Genomic DNA, 26,951 nt, shown 5'->3' with positions numbered 1-26,951 from the left:
TACAAGTTTAAATGTTAAATTCTGGTCTCGAGCCCTCTTGTTCGACCAAACTGAAATTACCCCTCCCACTTTGGCTCGTCCAGTGGGTGTAGCAAGGGTCGTGCCATCGCCTAGGAAACGGAGGGTGCAGGGTGCATTAATTGTTGCATTTCGATGCACATTTTGATTATATTCAGAAGATTTTGTGGCAAAAAACTCGGATAGAGAAGCATTAATATTCACATCTCGCTTATTCAAGACTGGCTGAGAGCAGCACTTCCATTCAGTTAACATCATTACGCCATTTATTATGCCAAGAAAGATGAAGCCAAGACATTTTGCCCTCCCTGGTCTCAGCCAGGAATGGTTATACCTTACAGAGTTTTTCCCATGGAATGAAAACAAATGTACTTGGGCTGAGGCCCAAGTACAATAACATCATTCTTTTCGTTTGGATTTTTTTTAAATTTTTAATTTTTTTTCTTTTTTGTATTACCATATTAATTTTAATATTTTTTTTTCCTTATTTTTTTCCCCTCTTTTTTTCTCATTTTTTTTATTATTTCTTTTTTTATGTTAAAGTGGCCAAAGCTTGTTCAAAGGCCACTAATAAAGTCTTTGTTATGATATATTCAATTCTTTGGGTGGTCCCAAGGACAAAGACAGTACCTTCCAAAAGTGGACACTGTAAATTCAATGATTATTTGGGGTAATGAATGAGTGAACAGATAGCATATTATAATGCAATGTGAGGAAATGTCATTCATTTGATTATGACAAGGTGACAATGACCACTTACCGTATATTTACAACCCTGAATCATTGTCACTTTACCACTAGGTGTCTTTTGTCAGTTTGATGGGCTTAAGAAGGTAGCAGATCTGCCATGGTTCTGAAGCAGTACATAACGTGGTCGTAGATATCCAAAATCATAGCTGAAAAGCTTATAGCAATGCATAGTTTGGTGCTTGGTGTAATTCCACTGCTGGTAAGTCCTTTGTAGATGATCCACTGTAGACAAATCTCTAGTCTTGATGATTTTAATGATGCAAACCTCATGGAACGGATTGGTTTTCACATTTCTCAGATTTTTTGAAGATGGACTTTGACATTTAAGTGTCACCTGTAGTCACATTTATTCAGTCTTGTTGGGATAAATCCACTCACTTGGAATAAACTGGTGAAATCCATGCAGTCTTGTTCAGATATATCCAATTCATTTGGAGCAAGTAAAATTCATCACAATCCACTTCAATAATTTCATGAGTTGTAGTATGATTGTCAATGATAGGTAAATTCATATTGCTATTCACAATGTACATTTATCAGACCAGCATCCAGTGAATTGACCTCCAATCAGTATGGTCACTTGGTTAACAGTTTAATAGTTTGCTGCTTGAATGACAGTTGTTAACACTTTGATCTTCTTGTCAGTCAGCAAAAATGTCAATATGCCGTTAGTATTCACTGCAGGAAGGGCAATCTTGGTGTTGTGGAGATAGAAGTATCTTCATGAAGTATTCAGTAGATTGGTGCCTAAACCAGTAAGGTCACTTGGTGAACACTTTCATGATACCAGCAGTTTGCTGTTGGAATGACAGCTGTTAAGACATTGATCTTCTTTTAAGTCCGCAAAAAGGTCAATATGCCATTGGTATTCACTGCAGGAAGGGCAATCTTGGTGTTGTTGAGATAGAAGTATCATTGTGATGTATTCAGTAGATTGGTGCCAAGACCAGTTAAAGGTCACTTGGTGAACACTTTCATGATAGTTTGCTGCTGGAATGACAGTTGTTAAGACATTGATCTTCTTTTAAGTCTGCAAAAAGGTCAACATACACTGTACCATTGGCATTCACAGTAGAAAATCGAGTCCTTGACGAGATAAAGGTATCTTCATAAAGTTGCCGTTGGTATTATTTTGGGGCAGTTGTAAGGTATTCAATGTTCCATTAGGTAGGCAGGCTGCTGGCTCTTCTGTTTGGTTTAGAAAGCTGTTCACACTTAGAATGATCCACGTAATCAGTACAGTCATCAGGCAAGAACATAGGAAACATCAACATTCTTCATGTAACAGTCTCCAAGAGTACTTTGGAAGTTGTCCAATGCTGTTGTCATTAATCACCTGGCATCAACACTTTGTAACTTACAGGACCTCCCCATCATCTTTGACAAGACACAACATTAACAAGTGGAAAAGTGACATATAACAGGAATATTGAAGTTTATGTAATGGATGTGACGAAGTGTGGAATGAAAATGTTTCCCTACTGCACAGCAAAATATGTGAAAAAGAAAGAAATAAATTACCAAATAAATAAATAAATTGTGCCTTGCCATTGTATGATCAATCATCATCTGGGGCAGCACCATCATAAAACCCAGAGTGGAGGATGAATCTGCTAAGGGTTAGCGATCACGTCCCACGGTCCAGTCAGCTTTGAGTAGTGTGGCAGGACCTCTCCAGCAGCGGAGGAAGTCATACAGCTACCGGACATCCAGGAGAAAACCACCAGGTGATACCACTGTGATACTAAGTTATGCAGCATTAGTACTGAGATCTATCATCTGGCAGAGAAAATAGAGCCCTGTGGAGGTATTTCCCCCCATGGTTGATGATCTGATAAAAAATAGAAAGTTGTGTCCAGTACAAGTACGAGGAATACCATCTCCTTACATTGATTGTGAGACTTCAAATTCTTCTTCACCACATCTTCTTTACTTCTTCTCCTTGACTGTTCTTCCTTGCTCTCTTCCTTCTACATAAAAAAATAATAGCAGTGGAACAAAGAAAAGCTTTGGCTTCTAGGAACTAATGTGAAAAACGTTATGCTAGGCATTATACCCAAAAAGCTGTCAATGTACAGTTGTATACGCAACCTGCTACATCACAACAGTAAATCAACATGGTTGTAGTACCAGTTTGTACATGTATATCATAACAGTTACTACTCATACACATAGAAAACAGATGTCCATTTACAATATCTACCATATGGGGATTATAGAACTCACGAACATATGCCAGCACAATTTAACACTGACAATCAGATTCAATTTTAACTGTTCCATGTTATAAACCTATCAATGATTACTAACCTTCCTGATATTTTCAACTGTACAAAACTAGGTGTCAAAACGTGTAAATATCCTGGACTTCTTCTTTCCTGCAAAAAAATTAAGAGAAAAACAGACTGTGGGCAAATGTATCAAAAAGCTAAACTGGTGAAAGAACAAATAAGCAAAAATCAAACAAATAAGAGTCCATGGAGTTTAGGAAGAAAATTATTAATTTTTGAGAAGCCGAAGGCAGCATGTTTTGTAATACCAAATTAGCCAGCTTAATTAAGTATTACAAAACAACACTGTAGCCTTGGCAATTTGGATACGGTATTTTAGGTAGCAAAATGGAATTGAAAGCATTGTTGTCATGGCAATTTACATTTTTTTTAAATAGGCCAAACATAAAGTGAGAGCACTGTAGTCATGACAACATGGATTGTTTAAGTACGTGAAGACCAAATATGCATAGAAACAAATGATAAGCCAAATTTCCCTTGTGACACCAATGGACAAGAACAAATGACAAATGATAGAAATTGAACAGATACTCCCCTGCTGCAAGGCTTTATAATTTCTTCTTATTCCTGGAATCTTCTCAATAGTTAGGTCCTCCATGTGGTTGTGCTGCAAACTGCAAGATGACATCAAAGAAGAAGGTGAATGGACTTTGTGATGTCAGTATCAACAGAATAAAGAAGGTTACTTTACAGAGTGTAATGCATGGTTGTAGAGATTTTTAAGACAACACTGTTATTAATACTTTGTCATTAATACTACTGGCTGCCGTATGTTGTGAGTTCAAAACCTGATTGAAAACTAGCCGTATTGAATATGTTCATGGTGCATGTGTTGAGACAAATACATCAGGGAGATGACTTTGACATATTGTGCTGTAGTTAAAGCAATTGTACAAATCAGAGGGGTCATTCCTGCCCACATCATGGTGAAATCACTTTGAAATTTGTGACATGCCTAAAAATCATTTATTATTAGCATGGCTATTACCACTGACAAAAGAACAAGGAGACATTTCCATTGTTGAACAAAGTATTAATATATCATCTTCATATGTCAAAGCAAACACATGAATAGCTAGCAGGAAGGCCTATAAAATGTTGTATCAAGTGTAACCTTAAAGTCTACTTTAACAAACTTTACGAATGAAACAAAGTTACATGAAACATACGTGGTTGTGCTCTCATCCTGCAAATAATGAGAGAAAAAAAGCAAGGCGTAAAAAAGTGGATATACAATGTTGAACTATTAAACAAACTAAAAGCCAGCCACATTATGCAAGATTAATGTCTGCAGGCTTTTGATCCAATTTTTTTAAGATGCTAAAGGCAGCATGTTTTGTAATACAAAATTAGCCAGCATAATTAAGCATTACAGAACAACACTTTGGCCTTTGCAATTTGGATTTTTGACAATGACCAAACACAAAATGAAAGCCCTGCAGTCGTACAATTTGGATTATTAATGTATACAAGCATGAAAATAAAGTGGTGGACATGTAGCCATCACAATTTGGATTGATAACCAAAAATGCATTGAGCAAATGATGAGACAATTTTTCCTTCTTGCTCAAGTGGACAATAAATAACAGTAGATTGATAGAAAGAAATAGAAAGATACTCCCCAGATGCAAAACTTGTTTTCTAATTCCCTGGTATAGATGGATTCCAATCTGCAAGTGAACATTAAAAAGTGTTAAATCTCTAAGTTGGCAGGAGATTAATAATGAGAATATAAGGTGTTTTCAATCGGGTTCAAACTCACAACGTATGGCACCCAGTCACCTAGCAGAGAAGCAACAGACAAAACTACTCACAGCCAAATCCTAGCCCTTCCTACTGTGCTGTGTGTTCCTGGTGTTATACGGTCTCCCACCACAGCCCTGCTGACTCTCATAGGAAAATCTGGCAGACGCAGTCTCGATTTGGACCGCGTACGAAACACTAACTTTTCTAACTATTTTCAGCCGAAATCAACTTGATTCCACTTTATGCTTATACGAATAACTCAATTGCTCACAGACTGCAAAAAATTTGCTCTCATGATGTCTCAAACCGTTAGTTTACCAGCGATCTACTGTCAAGGGTCAAGTGGCCGGCCATTAGCAAGATATGACCAGCCACTGGACACTTGACTGTATATCGTTGGGTAAACTAACAGTTTGGGACGTCACAAGAGCATTTGTTTTTCAGTCTGAGAGCAATTGAGTTATTCAGGTTGGCATAGCGCGGAATTGAGTTGATTTTGGCAGAAAATTGTTAAAAAAGTAGTTTTTCGTGCACAGTCCAAATCAGGACTGCATCTGCCAGATTTTCCTATGAGACTGGGAGGCCGTACAATGCCAGGAAAACACAGCATAGTACGCAGGGCGAAGCAAAATCCCTACTCTCAAAAAAAAGAGTGGTTAAATAACTAAGATTATAGTTGTTACAATTTTTCTGACTGCGATCTCTCATGCTGTAGAGTTTTGAAGCACTCACGCTTGTACACTTACTATCACACATCGCACACAAACTTTATTGAAGCGATGAATACATACATTAGCACAGGGCTTGAAATTAGCGGTATTCCGGCGTCCACAGACTACCAACTTTTCCCTGGGGCTACCAAAACGAATGAAATGGTAGCCCACACGGACCACCAAAGCCTGGGACATGAAATTACTTAGTGGGCGACATGATGTTGATCGCTGTGAGATGACCGACCCTCATACAGTCAACCCAGCTGGACACAGAAAGGACATGTCGACTTTGTTGCGACAAACTTTCAATAAAATATCATTATCTGAACTGATGTACTTGGATAACAAGCTCGGGAAATGATGGCCAATGAAAATTCATTTTCATAATTATTTAATCACAATTTAACAATCACAATAAAACACAAAATTATTCAAACTGCAAAGAAAAAGCTGTCGGGCCATCCACAAATTTCGCAATGATATGGTAGGGAAACATAGTCAAAATTGCCACGAAAGCATTAGGAACATGACTATACCAAGTTGTCATCCTGAAATTCATAGCCAATCTATTTTTAGCCATGTTATGTTTACACATGCTGAGCGAAAAGTCGTCGTCATTGCGAACATCAAAATTTGCATATAAGCTCTGCATATGTGTGGATAGGTCGTCAAACTTTGAGGCTTCACCATTGCCCACTGCACATACTATACCGTTCTCCTAAGGCTATGATCTGCAGGTATTGATGTCAAATGACTATAAAATTCACTTACTGGATAGAATCGTGCAAAATAAATCGTTCATTGTCTAGATATAAATAAAAATATCCTTTACAAAAAACCCCTCTTCATTCATGCATGGGCTACCAGACCTTGTCGCTGGACTACCAACTTCAGAAAATGGTAGCCCAATGGGACTACCGGGGGAAAAAGTTAATTTCGAGCCCTTTAGCAAGATATGACCGGCCACTCAATCGCTCACAGACTGCAAAAAATTTGCTCTCTTGACTGTGAATCGCTGGTGAACTAACGGGTTGGGACGTCACGAGAGCAAATTGTTTTTGCAGTCTGTGAGCGATCGAGTTATTCGAGTAGGCATATAAGAGCGGAATCGAGTTGATTCGGCAGAAAATAGTATAAAAGGTAGTATATTGTGCAGGGTCCAAATCGGGACCGCGGTCGCCGTGTTTTCCTATCAGCAGGGTTGTGGTGGGAGGCTGTAAAGTATAACGCTGGGAATACACAGCACGGCACGCAGGCACAATCCCTATACGAAATAGCCATTTCATTTCCTGACTTGGGTTGTTCTCGCTTATGTACACTTGTCTATGGGGCGAATAGTCCCACAGCTGAATACTGTGAATAGCCCACGAGGGACTGTGGCTAGGCAGCTGCAGTACTTAAAGCTGGAGGTTTTGCTGGAGTTGTGGTATTTGCCGTCCAACGAAAAACCAAGGCAAAACTTTGCACATGATGTAGGGCAAAGTTACACTTTTAAAAGCTTACAGAGTACTCTGGGAGTCGGAGCGCCTTTCGATCAAATGTTAGACTCGCACATAGCTGACACTAGCACTACACAGTGCAGTGCACCATAGACTCTCGAGTTTTCTCGAGGGTCTATGAGTGCACCAACTCAGAAAAATATAACACCAACTCCGAAAAAATATTGCGCTTCATGGTAGTTGCAGTCCATTCGGCAGCTGCAGTACTTAAAGCTGGAGGTTTTGCTGGAGTTGTGGTATTTGCCGTCCAACGAAAAACCAAGGCAAAACTTTGCACATGATGTAGGGCAAAGTTACACTTTTAAAAGCTTACAGAGTACTCTGGGAGTCGGAGCGCCTTTCGATCAAATGTTCGACTCGCACATAACACTAGCACTACACAGTGCAGTGCACCATAGACTCTCGAGTTTTTCTCGAGGGTCTATGAGTGCACCAACTCAGAAAAATATAACACCAACTCCGAAAAAATATTGCGCTTCATGTATATAAAATTAAATTTGCTTGAACTTACCGACGTTGTTCCAGGTAATTAGGAGTGTCTGCCTCTTCAGTTTCTTTTGCAATTTACCACTCTGACACTTTATCGTATGACGCAATGTTTATTCTCTTCCACTCTCCGCTCCGCCATATTGAACTTCGCGGGTAGTGACGTAACGTGTTTCTTCTCCATAAATCAACTATAGAGGTCTCAATCCATGGATCAGTCAAAAGGACACAGTCTCACCACAGGGAATGGAGTAATCTTGTTGTTGTTGTTGTTGTTGTTGTTGTTGTTGTTGTTGTTGTTGTTGTTGTTGTTGTTGTTGTTGTTGTTGTTGATGGTGATGATGATGATGATGATGACGATAATAAAAAATATTAAAAAACAATGTGTCATTCCTTGCTGTTGTTTGTCGATGTTGTTGATAATTGTAAAAGAAAACTGTAATCGTGACCAAAAAACGACGTAGGTCGCCCAACGTCACTCCCGTCCTATTATACAACCAAGGGTGGAATCGAGATGCCCCTGATCAAAGCTCATCAGCCACCATCAGTGGCATCTCGATTCCACCCTTGGTTGTATAATAGGACGGGAGTGACGTTGGGCGACCTACGTCGTTTTTTGGTCACGATTACAGTTTTCTTTTACAATTATCAACAACATCGACAAACAACAGCAAGGAATGAGACATTGTTTTTTAATATTTTTTATTATCGTCATCATCATCATCACCATCAACAACAACAACAACAACAACAATAACAACAACAACAACAACAACAACAACAACAACAACAACAACAACAAGAAGATTACTCCATTCCCTGTGGTCTCACCACCACTCCGAGTATTGTAACAGAAGATATTTCCCTTGTAGATATCGAAAATTAGATCATTTAGATTTCGATATATCTTGCTGCTCCGCATTATAGATGTGCAAATTCTAAATCCAAGTTTCGTGGGGATATCAACAAAGTCAAGTAGATAACTATAGGAGTCATGCAGTTTCAGTTGACTTTTGATTGACTTGCAAGAAGAAATGCAAAAGCATGACGTCGACATCGCAAAAACTTGTTATTTTCTTAGAACTTTCCAAAAAGAAAGAAGCCACTTTGAAAAAAAGTTATTTACAAAACGTGGTGAAAATTTGCCAGATTTCAAGATAACGTGACAAATTATTACGTTACAAACGAATCTAGCAAAAATGCTGACTTTGCAGGTTTTCTATTCCCTTTTCGTGAGTATCGTCAGTATCCGGCATCATTACAAATTGGCGAGGAAATCGCCTTTTCGTCAATATACTTAGAAATACGTTGAATGTTATGACTATCCTTCAGTCTTAATAATTCAGCTCCTTACATAGACTATACAACCAGTTTTGAAATAAGTCATAAAGCAATGCGGGCTGCTTAGAGCATGGGTTAGCCTATATTTCCATTTGATGTAATAAAATTTGTGTAGAAATAGGATTTGAACTCTTCTCATACCTCATCGCTTCTTATTTATTCAATGTTTTTATTTTTGCCCGCTACCTTCAGAGCGAAGTTCAATGGAACAAATCACGGAAGTAGTTCAGTTGGACGACTGGTGTCGACAATATCCTCTTTCAAATTATGAAAATCGCTCAACCCAATATAACAACCGTCTTCAGATTTGAAAATCTCCCCGCAGAATACCACAGCCGTCTTCAGATTTTAAAATCGCTTTTCAGAATACGACATCCCTCTTCAACCTTTTGTTACCCGCAAGTACTGGAGTAAACATTACCAATAAACATAGTTTTTGTTTGAAAGACTCGGTCGTTTATGAGTTTTTTGAAAATCGCTCTGCAGGATTTATTGGAACGTTGTCGTGGACGGAGTAATTATACTTGACTGAATCTTGCAGTGTAGAATTTTAGTATCGGGAGAGCGGCCAATGTCCATTCACAATCATCTCGGCCCAAATTCCATTCTGAGTAAAAACAAACTCGGCTACATTTGACGGAGGAAAAAGCATAAATTGGCTCAATTCTAATTCTCAAAGCTAATATGAGAGGTAGACAATAAGTTTAGAAATACCATTGCCGCCGATACGCTGATTAACTAACTTTGTCGAATATAATCATGTAGATTTCGTTTTACTGGCTTGACGTTGGGGTAACAGCATAAGCTTACGTTTGTTGCCTGAGCCCGAGATTCACAAAAAAGGTATCTGGAAAGAGTTTGAGCTACTTTCAGGTCCATGGGAAAACAAACGTATGCTGTTACCCCAATATGGTCCGTTAATGCGTGTTTTGTAACGCACCTCATTCAATTTTCTCCAAATACATGCTTCATCCAACATATTTCTGTTAAGACCTATGACGAGTCTTTAATTAAGAATTTAGCATTATTTATTTTTCACGCCTCCAAAACTAGAGACAAAGTGTGATTACGAGAAATATGTTGCACTTTACTCTTTTCAAACTTGTTTTGTATGACTGACTGACACAGTATTTGGTAAACATATATAAGGGCCTGAGGCCAATATTATGCAGAAATAAACATATTATACTCATACTCATTCAATTTTCTAGCCAAAATATCTGGAAGTTCCCAAGCTATCCCTTTTCTCGATCTCAGACGGCGCAATATACGTCTCTGTTATAAAATGTGCGCATGCGCAGACGGCGCTTTTAATCTTCATCTGTGAATAGTTAGGCGCTTTAAATACAATTCTTTGTTTGCCGTTCGCGTGCTGGTAGGTTTTCAGAAAAAAATTAGGAAACCAAAAACAATGTTAATAACATTACAGATAAATATATCATTTTACAAAGGGAACAAAAAATTGTGTTTTTTGTCTGTATTCGTTGTTTTCACTGTCGGGCTGGTAGGTTTTTCAAAATCCAAGGACGGCAAACAAAGAATTTTTTCCAAACGGCCTTAACTGATAAAAAGGGTCAAACCTTCCCTTGCTCATGGAAACTCCAGTCCATCAGCTGAAACTAACCCTCGCAACAGGTAAAGGGAACTGCGCCTGTACGAGTTTCTTCTTTACAAACAATGTATGTCGTGCACGACATCTAGAATGCACCTCATCATCATAGCTGCAACATTAAAATATACGATGTAGATTATGGCAGATATGTTTTAACTTTCATCAATCACCATCGTTATTTGGAAATAGTATTTACATTGGTCGTATAGGTCCCATACAATCTTTGAGCGCAGTTCCGACGACTGTATCCCTCAAAATATCACCCGTAGCAAAAAGCGTCTCGCATTCAATGAAGGCGTAATTCACGTAGAAAATATTGAATTATTAATTGACTACCAAATCTCAACATTCCAATTCCTCGGAATTGCAAATTCCAAATGTTTTTGTCCGGATTTGTTTCGCTAGACAGAAAAACACATTGTGTACACCATTCTCACCAACTACAGCTTAATTTCCACTCCACGAACCTACTCAATTTGATACTCTGTCTCCTTAGGGTAACCATATGGAATTGAACAGAAGTCCGTCCCCAGGGGTTATGGGTGGGGGTAGGGGTGTCTTGGTCTCAGGACAAGGTTCTTTTTGCTATGGTTTAATTTATTTTAATAAGTTTGACTATGATATGTATTGCCAATAAAGATTTATACCACCAACCTTTCTTTGCAACTTTGGCGTCTTTGTCCTATTTTAGCACGGGTTTTGTAACGATTTCTTTTTCCGTATTTGTCCTTTGACAATCTTAAGCGAACTTTCGTCACTTTGTTGTGTCTATTATCTTACTAGTTTGATAGCCTAATTCGCCAAAACAAGCAAGGGTAGTAATTTAGTCTATTATCTGATGAGTTTGTGTGCCTAATCATCCGTTTTTAAGGTCTATGGCCTAATCATAGACCCTCGAGAAAATTTCTCGAGGGTCTATGGCCTAATCAGCCAAAGTAAGCAAGGTAAATTACTAATCTGTGGACGCTGTCACCAGATTATCCCCGGATTAACTTTGACACAGTCAACAACGAACGCACCATGGTACCAGCAAGGTATAACCTTCAGTTGCTGGTGCGCCCGTTGTTGACTTTGTCAAAGTTAATCCGGTGATAATCTGGTGACAGTGTCCACAGATTAGTAATTTACCTTGCTTACTTGGGCTAATTAGGAAAAAAAACTCATCAGATAATAGACTAGATTATTACCTTGCTTGCTTGGCGAATTAGTCAATCAAACTGGTCAGATAATAGATGCAGCATGCTGATAAAACGTTTACGCAAGATTGTCAAGGGCAGTGCAAGACCAAAACACCAAAGTTTGGTAGAATAAACCTTTATTATCAATACAACAACTACCCACCCCTGGGGACGGACACGTAGGCGACCCCTATGGGGTAACGCACAACGATGGCGCACATCATTTACACAGTACCCGAGAGGGCCACAGTAATGCAAACTCTTGACAAATTTTTCGCCATTTTTGTTTTCAAAGTCAATCATAACTCCTTGTTCTACTCTCCAAATAAAAGCATGTTGATGTACACAGTGTTCAGCTTGTCAACTCAGCTCGTGCATGTGTAAACTGCCTATATTATTGTTGAAAAGTGACTTCTGGTCCGGACTAGAATTCAAATGTAAAGAATAACAATGTATTTTACACATAACGACGCTAAGTTGACAAGCTAAGTAGTGCATGGGTGTTTCAACATTCTTTAGGGAGTAGAATAAAATGTGGCAATTGATATACAAAAAAAAATAATGAAAAATTCATAAAAAAAGTTGGCATTACTGGCCCTGTATCTGGAGAAAGGCACATGTAGAACATGGCAATTGCATCGGGAAAAACAATTGTTCGCTCGTGGAATTTTTAATCTCATAATTTCACACAAAAGCAATGCACAAAATATGTTTTTGTTCGAATATTTTCCATTATATTACCAAGCCCTGCCAGTTGCCTTTTGATTGGGCGAGCTGAACCACGTGACTGACCACAAATACACAGTAATGGTTTGTTTGCATGCCCCTGAATATGAATAATAAGATTAACAACTCAAAGTATCGTAACTTTACAGCTCAAACGTAAATCATAATCAATCACAAAATAAAATGGAGCACTTGTAGATCAAGTTGAGATACTTTTTTCTGAAAACATCTCCGGATTTGCCAATTTTTTACAGCGCGCGTGACAGTGCGTCGCGTATTGCTCAGTTTCTGGGGCCCAGTTGTCGTTCGCTCCTGAAATTTTCGGAAATTTTGACGGTTTTCTTGGGTTCGCTGATAATATAATGGAAATAACAGACTCCGCTCTGACCATTAACGTTTATTTGTGGGCGCGGGCTCGAGGAAAGCCAAATTAACGGGCTCGGCAAGCCTCGCCCGTTAATTTTGGCTTTCCTCTCGCCCTTGCCCACAAATAAACGTTAATGGTCAGCGCGTCGCCCGTTATTTCTATATCGAATAGTTTGGTCATAGCATGGAGGTACATGGAGGTACAAATCTGCTGCTTGTACCACCATGTACCTTCATGCGTGGAGGTAGAGCCGATATGGTCATAGCACTCCCATAGGTGATTGACTAATCCTGGGCGAGTCATCTGGAAAGACCCCGCGTTGTTTTGATACGTTATATTTACCGAACCAACACACCTGGAGATTAACTCTTTGGTTTAGCAGACCATTTGATTGACTGTGAATTATCAATTCACATGCAGCCGCTTCTTGTCTGAATTTTCAAACAGAATTCAAACAGATATTTTGCAACGTGTGCAGCGTGTAAGATTTTAAAACTGAGAGTTCTCTTCGGTCGTTGATGTCTTTGCGATGGCGACAATGTTAGTCTTTGTAACTTTTTAAAAAAAAACTCATAAAGCTATATTTTGTGGAGCTCTCTCCCTGTGTTACTCAGTCCATTGAGGTAAATATACGCTTACTTCTTGTTATATCCCGCCCGCTCCTTCATTTAAATATAGGAAAACTCCTTAGGCCATATCAATGAACATGAATTGTCTGGTAAAAGCCTCATTATAATTTAAAGCTTTGAATAATGTATTTGGCTGGTGCGCTTTAGTTTTGCTCTAGTCTGGTTCCCTGACCCATTTCCCCGGTAGAGGGCGTGGGGAAATATAGGGTCAGGTACCGGGTAGCCATCTTGAACAGAATTTTGTTCAAGATGGCGGAGGTTAGTCACCTGACAGAACATGCTACAATAAATATGGCTGCTACCATGAAAACGCCGGTCAAAATTCGACTGGATCAGAATTATGTTCGAACACCGGTATCCGAACCAAAAACATTGGCACACGAGACGGGAAACATAAACTGAAAGGATTAATCCAGAAGTACGGGGAAATAAGGGTGATTGAAGGCTGGCTGTGATATCGCAGTAGTACTTGTGACGTGATCTCACGCGCTAGGGTCATTGAGGTCATCGCCGACTGTGGCGTTACCCCAATGACCAGAGCATGTTCGATACACGCCACAAGTACTGCTGCGATATCACAGCTAATGAAAGCAAACTTTGTTGGAACTGTGAACGACGATTGATTTCGATGGATAGAATGGTGTCAGAATTTCGTGAAAAATGCCAGGCATCATGTGGACGTTCTAAAAGTATCAAGAGGTGCACGCTAAATCACAGTAGCTAAATATGGAGGTAAAAAGTCTTTCTTTCTACCTCCACGGCTTTGTGGTACAAACAAGAAGTTGGTGTCAAGTGAGCCTGAAAGTGCGAAACCCAAGAAACATGAGAAAAAGTTACAAGTGTTACTTTCATCCAATCACAGCTTGTTTTATTTTAACCCAATAGCGTCCATGTTTACATTGGCAGGTACCTGACCCTATATTTCCCCACGCCCTCTACCGGGGAAATGGGTCAGGGAACCAGACTAGTTTTGCTCTTCCAGTGTTAAACCTGATGGCGCACTAGGAACCAATCGTCGTAAACCACGCGCCTCTTTACGGCAACAGCTTCGCACTAACCGTTAACAGCGAAGCGGAAATTATTGCTCTGGCTCGCGAGAATGTAGGAATCAATTAAATCTTATACTATGTGTTGAGAATCTTCAACTTCATTAAAAGTTTCTTATATCCAGTTAACCTTGTGGAGTGCATGCTCACATGTTGATAAAAAGCTACAATCTCTCTCTGAATCGATAATACAAAAAAGCTGACGGAATATGTACTCACTGAAACGTGGTTCAAGGAATCAGATGGTAGCAGAGCAGCAGGATTTTCATCATCTCTAACTGGCTTATGATATATCAGGTGACACTGTTAACACGGAAAGGTGGAGGTACAGGAGCTATTGTAAAATCAAACCTCATCAAGTTCACTCCAAATAAGACTTCAGCCAGAGATTCTCCAAAATCTATGCTTCAGCCTTTAAATCGTTTAAAGTCACCATGGTACTCTGTTCACTTTACTATCTTTAGATTGACTTATCGTTATATATCGACCGCCAAAGGATTATACCAATGATGTCCTCGATGAATTTGTCATTCTAATTAAGAGTGTCATTCATTCACACGAAATACTGAATATTCATGTCGACAATCGTGCTGATACTGTCGCTGAAAAGTTCGTCGGCTTCTTCAATCTATGGGATTGACCGACGTGATTGGTCCAACACACGCATCTTATCAGGACAATACTCTTGATTTAATCATCACTAGGGAAACTGACCCAGGTGTCAATAACATTTAATCTGATTGACTCCTGCCATATCACGTATGTAGTCAGCTGTTCTTTAGTTTTCATCGGTATTTACAAGATCACGCCGATTGAAAGTAACCTGGTTTTGCAGAAAACTGGTCACATAAACTTATACTTCAACAGAGTAACATCGCTGCAACCGGTACTTTCTGAGAATGACTGTCCTTAGTTGACATTTTAAATGCATACAACAATATTAGTGCTGTACCTATATTCACTAATCATGCTAATGACATGGCACCAGTGGTTACTACACTACAGAGCTCCTTGATAAAATTTGCACTCATTGGTTTACGGATGAGTTAAGCAAAGCGCGTCAAAATATTCACGAACCGGGGAGGCAATGGGGAAAATCTGGTCTTCTTGTTCTTTAAATTGGCTTATACTGAATACGAAACCATTCAGCATGTACTACGAAGGGTGGACTTTGACTTAGTTACCTTACCACAATACCAGATCAGATATCTTTGCAGCTTGTTTTCATACATATTCGCTGGAACTCGTTTATTGTTCGACCCTCTGATCAAATCTTACATATCTTACACTCAAGCTTCTGTTTGAGCTCCTAAGTTGAAAATCTTATCAGTAGTTTACTTGTGAAATTTTCAAAGCAGGGTCCTATACCCATGGTGTTGGTAATTATAAACCAGTGCATACATCAAGTTCATTGTGAAGTTGCGACGTGTGAATTCCCTCAGTCATGTAAATCTGCAATTGTATATATTATAGCCACTGCTAAAGAAACCAGATTTCGATAAGAATATCTTGACAATCCATTCTAATTAATTTGACTTATATTTCAAAGCTGACTGAAAAGGCGACTTTACTTCAAATAAACGTATATTTATAATAGAATCCAAATGCTAAATGTCAGTCCGCCTACAGAAACTGCACTCTGGTTCGAATGCATAACTATGTGTCACATGTTTCGTGCCTTTGATCGGCATTGTGATGTCATTCTAATACTCCTTGAGCTTTCTGCGGCTGTTGACACGATCCATCATGCTATCTTAATGTGCGGCCGCAGGCAGAAGTTGACGGCCTTGATAGTTTCAGAAAGTCTCGAACTACTCTTGAACCATGGAAACAAGTATTTAAAGAACGAGGTGAGTTGGAGAATCCTTAAGGTTTTGCAATGTCGTCCGATAAAAGTGGCGTGGACTCGAAAATCGGTGTGCGGGAATTCAGTGACAAATACATCGATAAAGAACCGACAATACTCCGAAGGCAAAGTGCGTGGATTGGGATAGCTGCCAGTCAGCAGCAGGCGACAGGTTTGCCCGATAAACAGCCGAAAATATTCCGTAGTAAAAGTGCGTGGATTGGGATGGCTGCTAGTCAGCAGTAGGCGACAGTTGTGCCCGATAAACAGCCGAAAATATCCCGTAGGCAAAGTGCGTGGATTGGGATGGCTGCCAGCCGGCAACAAGCTACAAGTGTGCCTGGTAAACAGCCGAAAATATTCCGTAGGCAATGTGACGTGCGTGGATTGGTATGGCTGACAGCCTGCAGTAGGCGACAGTGTGCCCAATAAACAGCCGAAAACATTCTGTAGACAAAGTGCGTGGATTGGGATGGCTGCCAGCCGGCAGCAGGCGACAAATATGCCCGGTAAACACCCGAGAACATTCTGTAGGCAAAGTGCGTGGATTCGGATTGCTGCCAGCCAGCAGGAGGTGACAAATATGCTCGGTAAACAGCCGAGAATATTCCGTAGGCAAAGTACGTGGATTGGGATGGCTGCCAGTCGGCAGCAGGCGACAGGTGTGCCCGATAAACAGCCGAGAACATTCCGTACGCAAAGTGCGTGGATTGGGATGACTGCCAGCCGGCAGCAGGCGACAGGTGTGCCCGATAAACAGCCGAGAACATTCCGTACGCAAAGTGCGTGGATTAAGATGACTGCTAGCCAGCAGCAGGCGACAATTATGTCCGGTAAACAGCCAAGAACATTCCGTAGGCAAAGTACGTGGATTGGGATGGCTGCCAGCCGGCAGCAGGCGACAGGTGTGCCAGATAAACAGCCAAGAACATTCCGTACGCAAAGTGCGTAGTTATGGATGGCTGCAAGCGGGCAGCAGGCAACAGGTGTGCCCGATAAACAGCCGAAAATATTCCGTAGACAAAGTGCGTGGATTGGGATGGCTGTCAGTCAGCAGTAGGCGACAGTTGTGCCCGATAAACAGCCAAAAATATTCCGTAGGCAAAGTGCGTGGATTGGGATGGCTCCAAGCCGGCAGAAGGCGACAGATGTCCCCGATAAACAGCCAACAATATTCCGTACATGTCAAGTCTCTGATTTTTTGCCGAGTCATCCAAGTCAAAATATGCTTTAAATACAGACAAAAATATATCATTTTTTTCTGCGCCTATATCTGTCGCAGATTGACAAATCTACACCTGCCTAATATCAATTTACATTAGTTTTCTTTTTAAAACGAACTTTAGTATTCGATGAGACAGCAAAAATTAACAGGCTGATTGCCTTAGAGATCTGTAAGTGTAGTACTATACTACGGGGGTTTTAATGTGCGGCCGCAGGCAGAAGTTGACGGCCTTGATGGTGGAAGTTTCAGAAAGTCTCGTTCTGCTCTTGAACCATGGAAACAAGTATTTAAAGAACGAGGTGTATGTTTGATATATGTGTGTTGGAGAATCCTAAAGGTTTTGCAATGCCGTCCGTTAACAGTGGAGTGGACTTGAAAGTCGGGCCTGGACAATTAAGTTACCAGTGCACCGATCAAGAGCCGAAAATACTCCATAAGCAAAGTGTGTGTATGGGGATGGCTGCCAGTCAGCAGCAGGCGACAGGTTTGCCCGATAAACAGCCGAAAACATTCCGTACGCAAAGTGCGTAGATTGGGATGGCTGCCAGCCGCCAGCAGGCGACAGATGTGCCCGATAAACAGCCGAAAACATCAGTAGGCAAAGTGTGTTGTTATGGATGGCTCCAAGCCGGCAGCAGGCAACAGGTGTGCCCGATAAACAGCCGAAAACATTCCGTACGCAAAGTGCGTAGATTTGGATGACTGCCAGCCGGCAGCAGGCGACATATGTGCCCGATAAACAGCCGACAACATCCGTAGGCAAAGTGCGTTGTTATGGATGGCTGCAAGCCGGCAGCAGGCAACAGGTGTGCCCGATAAACAGCCGAAAACATTCTGTAGGCAAAGTGCGTTGTTATGGATGGCTGCAAGCCGGCAGCAGGCAACAGGTGTGCCCGATAAACAGCCGAAAACATTCTGTAGACAAAGTTCGTGGATTGGGATGGCTGCCAGCCGGCAGCAGGCGACAAATATGTCCGGTAATCACCCGAGAAAATTCCGTAGGCAAAGTGCGTGGATTCGGATTGTTGCCAGCCAGCAGGAGGCGACAAATATGCTCGGTAAACACCCGAGAATATTCCGTACGCAAAGTGCGTGGATTGGGATGATTGCCAGCCGGCAGCAGGCGAAAAATGTGTCCGATAAACAGCCGAAAATATTCCGTAGGTAAAGTGCGTGGATTGGGATGGCTGCCAGCCGGCAGCAGGCGACAGATGTGCCCGATAAACAGCCGAAAACATTCCGTACGCAAAGTGCGTTGTTTAGATGGCCACAAGCCGGCAGCAGGCGACAGGTGTGCCCGACAAACAGCCGACAACATTGCGTACGCAAAGTGCGTGGATTGGGATGGCTGCCAGTCGGCAGCAGGCGACAGGTGTGCCCGATAAACAGCTGAGAACATTCCGTACGCAAAGTGCGTCGATTGGGATGGCTGCCAGCCGGCAGCAGGCGACAAATATGCGCGGTAAACTCCCGAGAACATTCTGTAGGGAAAGTGCGTGGATTGGGATGGCTGCCAGCCGGCAGCAAGCTACAAGTGTGCCCGGTAAACAGCCGAGAACATTCCGTACGCAAAGTGCGTCGATTGGGATGGCTGCCAGCCGGCAGCAGGCGACAAATTACCCCGGTAAACTCCCGAGAACATTCTGTAGGCAAAGTGCGTGGATTGGGATGGCGGCCAGCCAGCAGGAGGCGACAAATATGCCCGGTAAACACCCGAGAACATTAATTCTGTAGGCAAAAGTGCGTGGATTCAGATTGCGTGCGTTCGTTGTTGACTCTGTCAAAGTTAATCGGTTGATAATCTGGTGAGTGTCCACAGATTAGTAATTTACCTAATACTTTGGCAAATTAGGCACTCAAACTCATCAGATTATAGACTAAACTATACCCTTGCTTTTTTTTTGGCGAATATAAGGCAATCAAACTAGTAAGACAATAGACGCAACACAGTGACAAAAGATCGCTATAGATTGTCAAAGGACACATACGAAAAAAGAAATCGTTACAAAACCAGCCCTAACATACTAGTAAGACAGAGACACCAAAGCTGCAAAGAAAGGTTGGTAGTATAAATCTTTATTGTCAATATATATCATAGTCAAACGTATTAAAATAAAATAAACCATAGCAAGAAGAACCTTGTCCTGAGACCAAGACGCCCACCCCTACCCCTGGGGACGGACTTTTGTACAATTCCCTATGACAAAGCCAACGTATATCGAACGCATATAAACCAGCATGTTCTTGGCGCATTTATGCACCTCCCGCAGTCTGCCTGTTGGCGCAGAATGCGCCCTCCAGCGGTGAAAGTGTTAAAAGGGGGGGGGGGGCGTCGGAACTGCGCTCAAATGTCGTACGGAACCCATATGACCAATGCAATGTGCACATTGCATCCAACGTGCAATTGATTAGAGTAAAAACGTGTTTGTCATAATTTACATGGTAGTAAGAATTACCACTACAGCTATGTTGACGTGATGCATTTAGACATACATCGTACATGAAAAGTTTGTCAAGAGAGTCGCACAGGCGCTGTTCCGACGACCTCCCCTTATAGATGTACTGCATTCGATTTGATTATTCATACAGGCAGAACAAGAGGAGTGCCGCATGATGGGTTCGTAGGATCTCAGTTGCTTGATTGTGGTGTCCCACAGGGCTCATTCTGTTTTAGTCTGACGAGGACTCGGCCACCTGCAATGAATTCTCTGACTCTACATCCGTTGTACAACTATTGTAGAGATTCGTCTGTAGATGTGTAACAAAATCTTGGCTCTTAATAGCAGCAAAACTAAAGTGGCAAGATTTTCCACAAAGTTTACTTATGGGAGTCGTCGGCCAAGTCGCTGTGTAATCTTGGTGTTCATTGGATGTGTAAGCATTTATGTATGTTCATGTCGCGAGTTTATCTCAATCATCATCGATCTAGGGATACATGTACACACGTCTATGGGGCGCATAGTCCCAGAGCTGAATAGATCACAAGTGACTGTGATTTATTATTCGCTTATGGAGAATTAGTAAATTACGCAAACTTCTTGATCAAAGTCAAACCGAAAGATCAGTTCATGCTTTCATCAAATCCAGACTTTATTATTTGCTGTGAGCCTGCCAATTTATCAATGCCGGCGCCTAGCACAGGTGCTTGCAGCTTTGCTTGGATAGTCGATCGAAGTGTGAGGCCGAAGGCCGAACCTCGGTTGTAGTGTAAAGCACATAAGGGAGCGTTCAGTTATTATGGCCGGGGGTGGGCCGGCAAAATCTGGGGGGGGGGGTCACCTCAAATTTGAAAACTTTAAGGGGGGGGGGTCATGTATTTTTCAAGCAGCTCAGAGGGGGGTTACTTAATTTTCATAAGTATCCATCTCGTCAAAAAGCAGTTTCAGTGTTCAGAAATATTCTGGGAGATAAAAATGATTCGTTGCATGATTTCATTCTCTGAAGTTATTCACCTGTAAATCTGAACAAAAGTATAATTATCTGTCACATGAACATCTTGACTTGACAACTCTGAGGCTTGTCTTATTGTAAATCAAGCTCACTGAACTGAGGGAAATGAACAATTCCTATTACTTACATATTAGAGATATAGCAAGTTTTGTCAGGGAAATTATTTAACAGTTACCTGTACTGAGACTACTAGTACCATGAAAAGTTAAATAATCGCAATCATACCAATCCATAATCCAATGACAGTAGGTCGGAATTCGCAAGACTATAGTTGTAAACATAGACACAAAACAGAACAGACAGTAAATAGACGGTACACAAACAAAGTCATATTCATGAAAGAAAGATATGGACCCCTGGCCAGAAGACCAAGAAGTGATGTCAGGTGTTTCGAAAATAGTAAGCGCATCCTGCCCCACATGTGGCACCCGCCATATATCAATCTATAAGTCAGATAGGTAGTGGTCACTCAAAAAGGCCCAATGTCAAATTCCAATATCATAATTGTTGTCCACATCTGAACTTTTAAATATCCTATTTGAATCAAGTATATTTGTATCAATTATCAAACACCTATAAAAGCACAAATTAATTTAGTTTAGCATTGTAAAAAAATTATTCTTAGTTTTTTATAGACAACAAATGTATAGTGAATCAACATTTCGTTGAAATTCTAAAATCCAATTTCTTGCACATATATCAACCTTTAACCATCCTAGGCTAACTAAGTACTTTAAAATGAATTATCAAATGTCTCTAAATATACACAGATTTTGATAGTTTTCTATTTGAAAAAAAATTATTTATATTTTCCTCATAGATTCCCATGTACAGTGAATCTACATTTTGGTATAATTCAAAAATCCAATTACTGGCGAACACATCCATTTGTTACCACCCTAATCTAATCTAGTACATTGATATCAATAATCGAGAGTACATAAATACATGGGTTTACCTATTTTTGTATTGGAAAAAATTATTCATACTTTCCTCATAGACTCCCATGTATAGTTGATGCACATTTTCAGTGAAATTCCACAATCAGATTTCTTGTACACATAATATGCACGTTTAACCATCATATTCTAATCAAGTACAATTATGTTAATTATTGTATATGCACAAGTATACCAAATTTTTCATGGGGGAAAAAAAATTATTCACAATTTTATCATTGACTCCCATGTATAGTGGATGAACATTTTTGGTGAAATTCTAAGGTCAAACTTTTTGTCCACATGCCAGTTGTAACAACCCTATTTCATTTAAGTGCATTTATGTAAATTATCAAATATCTATAAATGCATAGATATAGTTTTGCATTGAAAAAGTATTACATAGATTTCTCATACATGTATGAGAAAATATATGTATACCATGTATAGTGAATCAACATTATCAACAGCTGATTTTTAATTAAATCCAAATATCAAAATTTTGTACACACATGCTTGCGCAAAAATATTGCGTTCCACCAGTAATTTCTGTCCAACCCCTTTGAGGGGTAATTTCAAAATTATAAGCAAGTCAGAAGGGGAAATCTGAGCATCAACACCTTTTGAGTTTGTAAGGAAGGTCATTTGAAAAAATCTAAGCTCTTTTTTGGGATTCTATAGCTCCATACCCCCAAGGTGTTTGTGTGTGCAGCTTAAATTTACTCAAGCAATGTGGAGGGGGGGGGGGGTCATGAAATTTTTGTCATCTTGAAAGCGGGGTCATCTATTTTTGGTACAATGGGTAGGGGGGTTCACTTATTTTGACTGATGCGCAGGAAGAATTTGCCGGCCCATCCCCGGCCATAATAACTGAACGCTCCCTAATGCGCATTCCCTCTATATAGAGGGACTGTGTGTAAAGACACTACTAGCAACTTGGCAGAGTAGACCAAAAGTAGACCAAAAGGAGAAAATTTCCCCATCGGGAAACTTTCTAGAAATGGTACATATATTTTGATAAAGCAATGATAGTTTTCTCTAAAATCATAGTGAAAGAATCAAATTCTCCCGATCGGGAGACTAATGTCTTAAATGTGTAACAGTTAAAAGTGTTAATGAATTAATTGCGGGACATGACTTTGACGTTAAAAAATACAAATGAAAATTGGTCCGCATGGCGGAAATAAATTTTTCATGAAAGTGACAATTTGCTGTGTGTCTTTTAATGCCAGAATATGCAGAGAAAGCAATGGTGAACTCTTTCAGAACAATGGTAAACCGCCTCAAATTTGATAATGAACATACTGGTACACTTTTTAAAATGCGCAGTTATGCCTATTATTATAACTTCATAAATTGCGTAGAACTATTTTGTCAGAAGAAGTCTCCATATCGGGTGATATTCTCCCGATCAGGAGATCAAGTTCTCTCGAGTCCCGATCGGGAGAAAATCCCCCTTTTTGTCTAGCGTGCTTTGCTGGCAGCATGGAGCTAAGGTTCAGCCTACGGCCTCACACTTTCGATTGACTATCTTTTTTAGCTCCATGGACTATCCAGGCAACGCTGCAAGCACATGTGCCCTATCGCTGATGCGGGGAAATTGCCAGCCCGCCCACTCAAAATTGATTATGGGACACTGAAGGCCGCCAGTGTCGGGCGATAACGTGTGGCCCGGTGAAGGCCGAACCTCGCGAGGGCCGTATATTCATTAGTCTTACTAATTCGAGGTTCGGCCTTCCATCTTTCGACCTGCAGCCTTCGACAGACTATTCCAGCAGCACTACGAACACCTGAGGCGTGTACATACATTACTTTACACCTAAAACACTGAGCACCTGCACCTGTGCCCAGCTAGTATTACCTCCACAATCAGATAGTACCCGTCCACGTGTGTGGTATCAGAGGTGAGCCAGGTCATGTTTACAAACGAACTGGGGTCCCCGGCCGAAACACTAACAGCGGAAGTAATAAGTGCATTGTGGGTAATAGTTTGTGTATGATGTTACGGTTCTCGCTCGGTTTTCAGTGGATGCATCATTCGATTATGCTGTCCAGGATTGTTACGTGTACCTTGTCTAAACATCATCGCCGCGACCCACAGATGTGAGGGAATAACTTCTGGTATAATTTAGCCCAATTAATTCGCGATCATGGCTTCGAAAGGCACTAGCAAAAACCGCTCAATTAAGGTAGTCTTGGTTCAGAGTACGCCGAACTCGGCCACTTCACAGAATGTCTTTCGAGAACTGTCTGATGCCTGTTCAAAGACTGCTGGTAAATTTACCCTGGAACGTATCGCATTTGAACATCTTGATTTCGGAGAGACTACTGTTCTTGACATGTTCTACTTAGCAGATGTCGCATTCGTTGATATGTCCGTGTTCAGTCATCAATCACCATTGTTCTATCACCTGGGAGTGAGGGAGAGTTTTGGCAGGAAAGATAATGTTGTTCTGTATCATCACATGGACGCAGAAATGATGCTATCACTGAAGGTACGTACATCAACAGTAACTGCAAAGTGTCATTTGTCAATCTAAACGTGCAATCGCAAGTTTCTTTTTTCCATTATCATGTCGTTGTCAATATTTTGACCGACAATGACACTTTGATACATGGACATCTACCGTACGTCAACCCACACTGTGTCTTTTCCCCTGGCCTCCTACCTCACGATTTATGATATCGTTAATGGCTTTTGAAATTTATTACATGTAAAACAGTTGAACTTGTCTAGGTACAAATACCATTCTTTTTTAGCTCCATGCTCTCGGCATGCAATCTGTGCATGATCTACTTTATAGGTACAAAATGTTAGTGCCAAGTTGTTTTTGTTTCACTTTGTGCCCGGGATACAAACATTACCTATGTAAATGCATTCCCAATAAACAGACAGACAATGTGCACGTTCAAACCACTGCTTGTCAAACATTCATAAATCTTCCACGCCATCGTCAGTCAGGTAAACCTGCAACAAATGCTGGTCAAAACCCTGAGTTAGAAATAATTCCGTGTAAATGTAAGTCACTGGCTGACTACAAATTACAATAGGATGAAGAGCGCATTTGCAACAATTCTACCATTTGAAGAATACATGACTTTCATATCGCAAGGAAATATAACCTTGTATCATTATGACATTGGCTGAGATAAATGTAGTGACCCAAGGTCATTATATGTCTGCATGTATCTCAGACTGCCTGTGTTTTCTGATGTTACTGGGGAAATAATAAAGTGGAAATAATAGCTCTCAGAAGAGGGTTTTTCTTAGCATTACAATTGTCATATGTTTGTGGTCAGACAAAATGCAAAAGGTAATTCCAATACAGGGACTAAACTGTACATTTTACAAAATGTTAAAAATTATTTAATTTCTAATGGAATTAACAATTGATGCAAAACTTAATCGGACAAAATTTTCCTCAGATTACAGTTTTATTTCCCTTTATTTTGTAGTATCATATTTAAAACTCACAGACATGTTAATTGTTGCATGCAGTGCATATCATAACTGGATTGTCCATTCTTCTTGCTTATCTGGGGTTCATGTCCTTGAGTAGGTTTTCAGCTCTGAATTGTACATTTTTATTGTCGTCTTCTTGCCAAATGTGAAATTTTGTAACACTTTTCTGTGCCTGAAAAGTGATCTGTGTGTAGCTGTATCTCCAACATACATGTACATTGTACATTACAGCAAATTTAAACTCACAACAATAGAATTACAATAATTGCTAATTTGTTAATCTAATTAATAAAAAATGAGTGGTGTTATGATATTTCTACTGTACAGATAGGAATCGACCTGACCATAAGTAACGCCGTATGGTTATTATCAAAGCAAATAGGCTTGAGGGTATTTTGAGCTGTAAGAGTACTGTATTTGCAATAAACCAAGGTCAGAATATCAGGTATTAATGCTGAACAATTTGGAGAAAGAAGATTAATTAAACATCATCCATCCCATCACAGGATTTGTAGGAATAATTATCAGTGACCAGTTGACCTAATTCAAGTGACCTTTAACCTTTCAAGAATGGAAATAGCTCACCAAGTTGGATTTATATCACACATTATATTTATTATATTTATTTTGTTTCCTTACATTTCTAGTATTTGAAGAAGATATCACGCATTGTGATCATTCTTGCAGTTATTATTAATCATATTGCTTCTTGCAGTTTTTAAATTAATCAAACATGCATGATGCTTTTCATACCATAAGCATCAGAATGTTTACATGTTTGCATGCGTAGACTTGAAGGTCAAACTTCTTCAGGACTTGAAACGGCAGGCACGCTCCCTGGTCTCACTACAACCAGTGGCCTTGGACAACTTATTTCTGGAAGTGGTTGCTCAATTGGACTACCACTTATTAACAATTGTCATAGAATGAAACCACAGTGTTCAACTAAATACGCTTTGTTGGTTCCAAGCTGACCTTTTCAAACAATGGTCAGTGATCATGTCCAAAACAGGAGTAAATTGCAAAATATTGATCAATTGATCATTAGTTACAATTTATTCATACTAAATTTATTTCTTAATTATATAAGATAATATAAAAGAATAGAGTACTACCATTTTGTCTTGTATTTATTTATTTTACGCTGACACTGTTTGAATAGTTTATGAAAAGAAATTGAGTATTTTCTGGTATAGTTTTCTGCAATATTTCTCCTTGTAAAAGCTGTCATGCTCTATAATTTCAGTGTCAGTGGCTTGCAGACTTTCAAACAATGGTCAGTGATTGTCTAAAACAGGTGCAAATCGGCTAATAAATACCCTGATATTTAGAAAATTAAACCACATGAAAGATTATGTTGGAGTATGATATTCATTTGTTGCTGAGATTGTCAATGATTAGCCATATGGCTGGAGTAAAAGTAGACTATCAGACGTCTTCTCAGGACTTCTGATTTCCTGAAATAGTTGTCCACCTGGGTTACCAAGTAAAAAGTCAATGTGGAGCTGTGTCTTTTCTTTTGTATTAGACAGTGAATGTTATATTCCATACACATTTTGTTGTAGACATTTCTAAGTGTGGTTTAATGGCACTGTCTCACTGAAATATTTACGGTGTCGATTGTTCA

General features: G+C 40.1%; 1 protein-coding gene and 1 long non-coding RNA gene across 6 annotated transcripts in view; one reads left to right on the top strand and one right to left on the bottom strand.

Annotated features, from left to right (window-relative positions):
- Positions 1 to 507: 507 nt before the first annotated feature.
- LOC139141809 (uncharacterized) lies at positions 508 to 7,726 on the bottom strand. Its single transcript, XR_011554249.1, has 4 exons — positions 7,529 to 7,726; positions 4,229 to 4,729; positions 3,079 to 3,673; positions 508 to 2,738 (listed from the first exon to the last, which is right to left on the bottom strand). It is a non-coding gene; the product is annotated as an uncharacterized lncRNA (long non-coding RNA).
- A 16,135-nt stretch (positions 7,727 to 23,861) lies between these two features.
- The window catches only part of LOC139141808 (mitogen-activated protein kinase kinase kinase 5-like), a 47,496-nt gene continuing 44,406 nt past the window's right edge, over positions 23,862 to 26,951 (top strand). For all 5 annotated transcript variants that reach the window (XM_070711473.1, XM_070711472.1, XM_070711470.1 and 2 more), the window contains exon 1: positions 23,862 to 24,356. In XM_070711473.1, the coding sequence (XP_070567574.1) occupies positions 24,012 to 24,356 (345 nt within the window). In that variant the 5' untranslated portion in view covers positions 23,862 to 24,011. The remainder of the gene's footprint in view (positions 24,357 to 26,951) is intronic.

The sequence above is a fragment of the Ptychodera flava genome, chromosome 10 (genome assembly GCF_041260155.1).
Source record: "Ptychodera flava strain L36383 chromosome 10, AS_Pfla_20210202, whole genome shotgun sequence".
NCBI lineage: Eukaryota > Metazoa > Hemichordata > Enteropneusta > Ptychoderidae > Ptychodera > Ptychodera flava.
The sequence above is the reverse complement of the archived record's forward strand: the minus strand, read 5'-3'. Positions and strand labels throughout refer to the sequence as shown.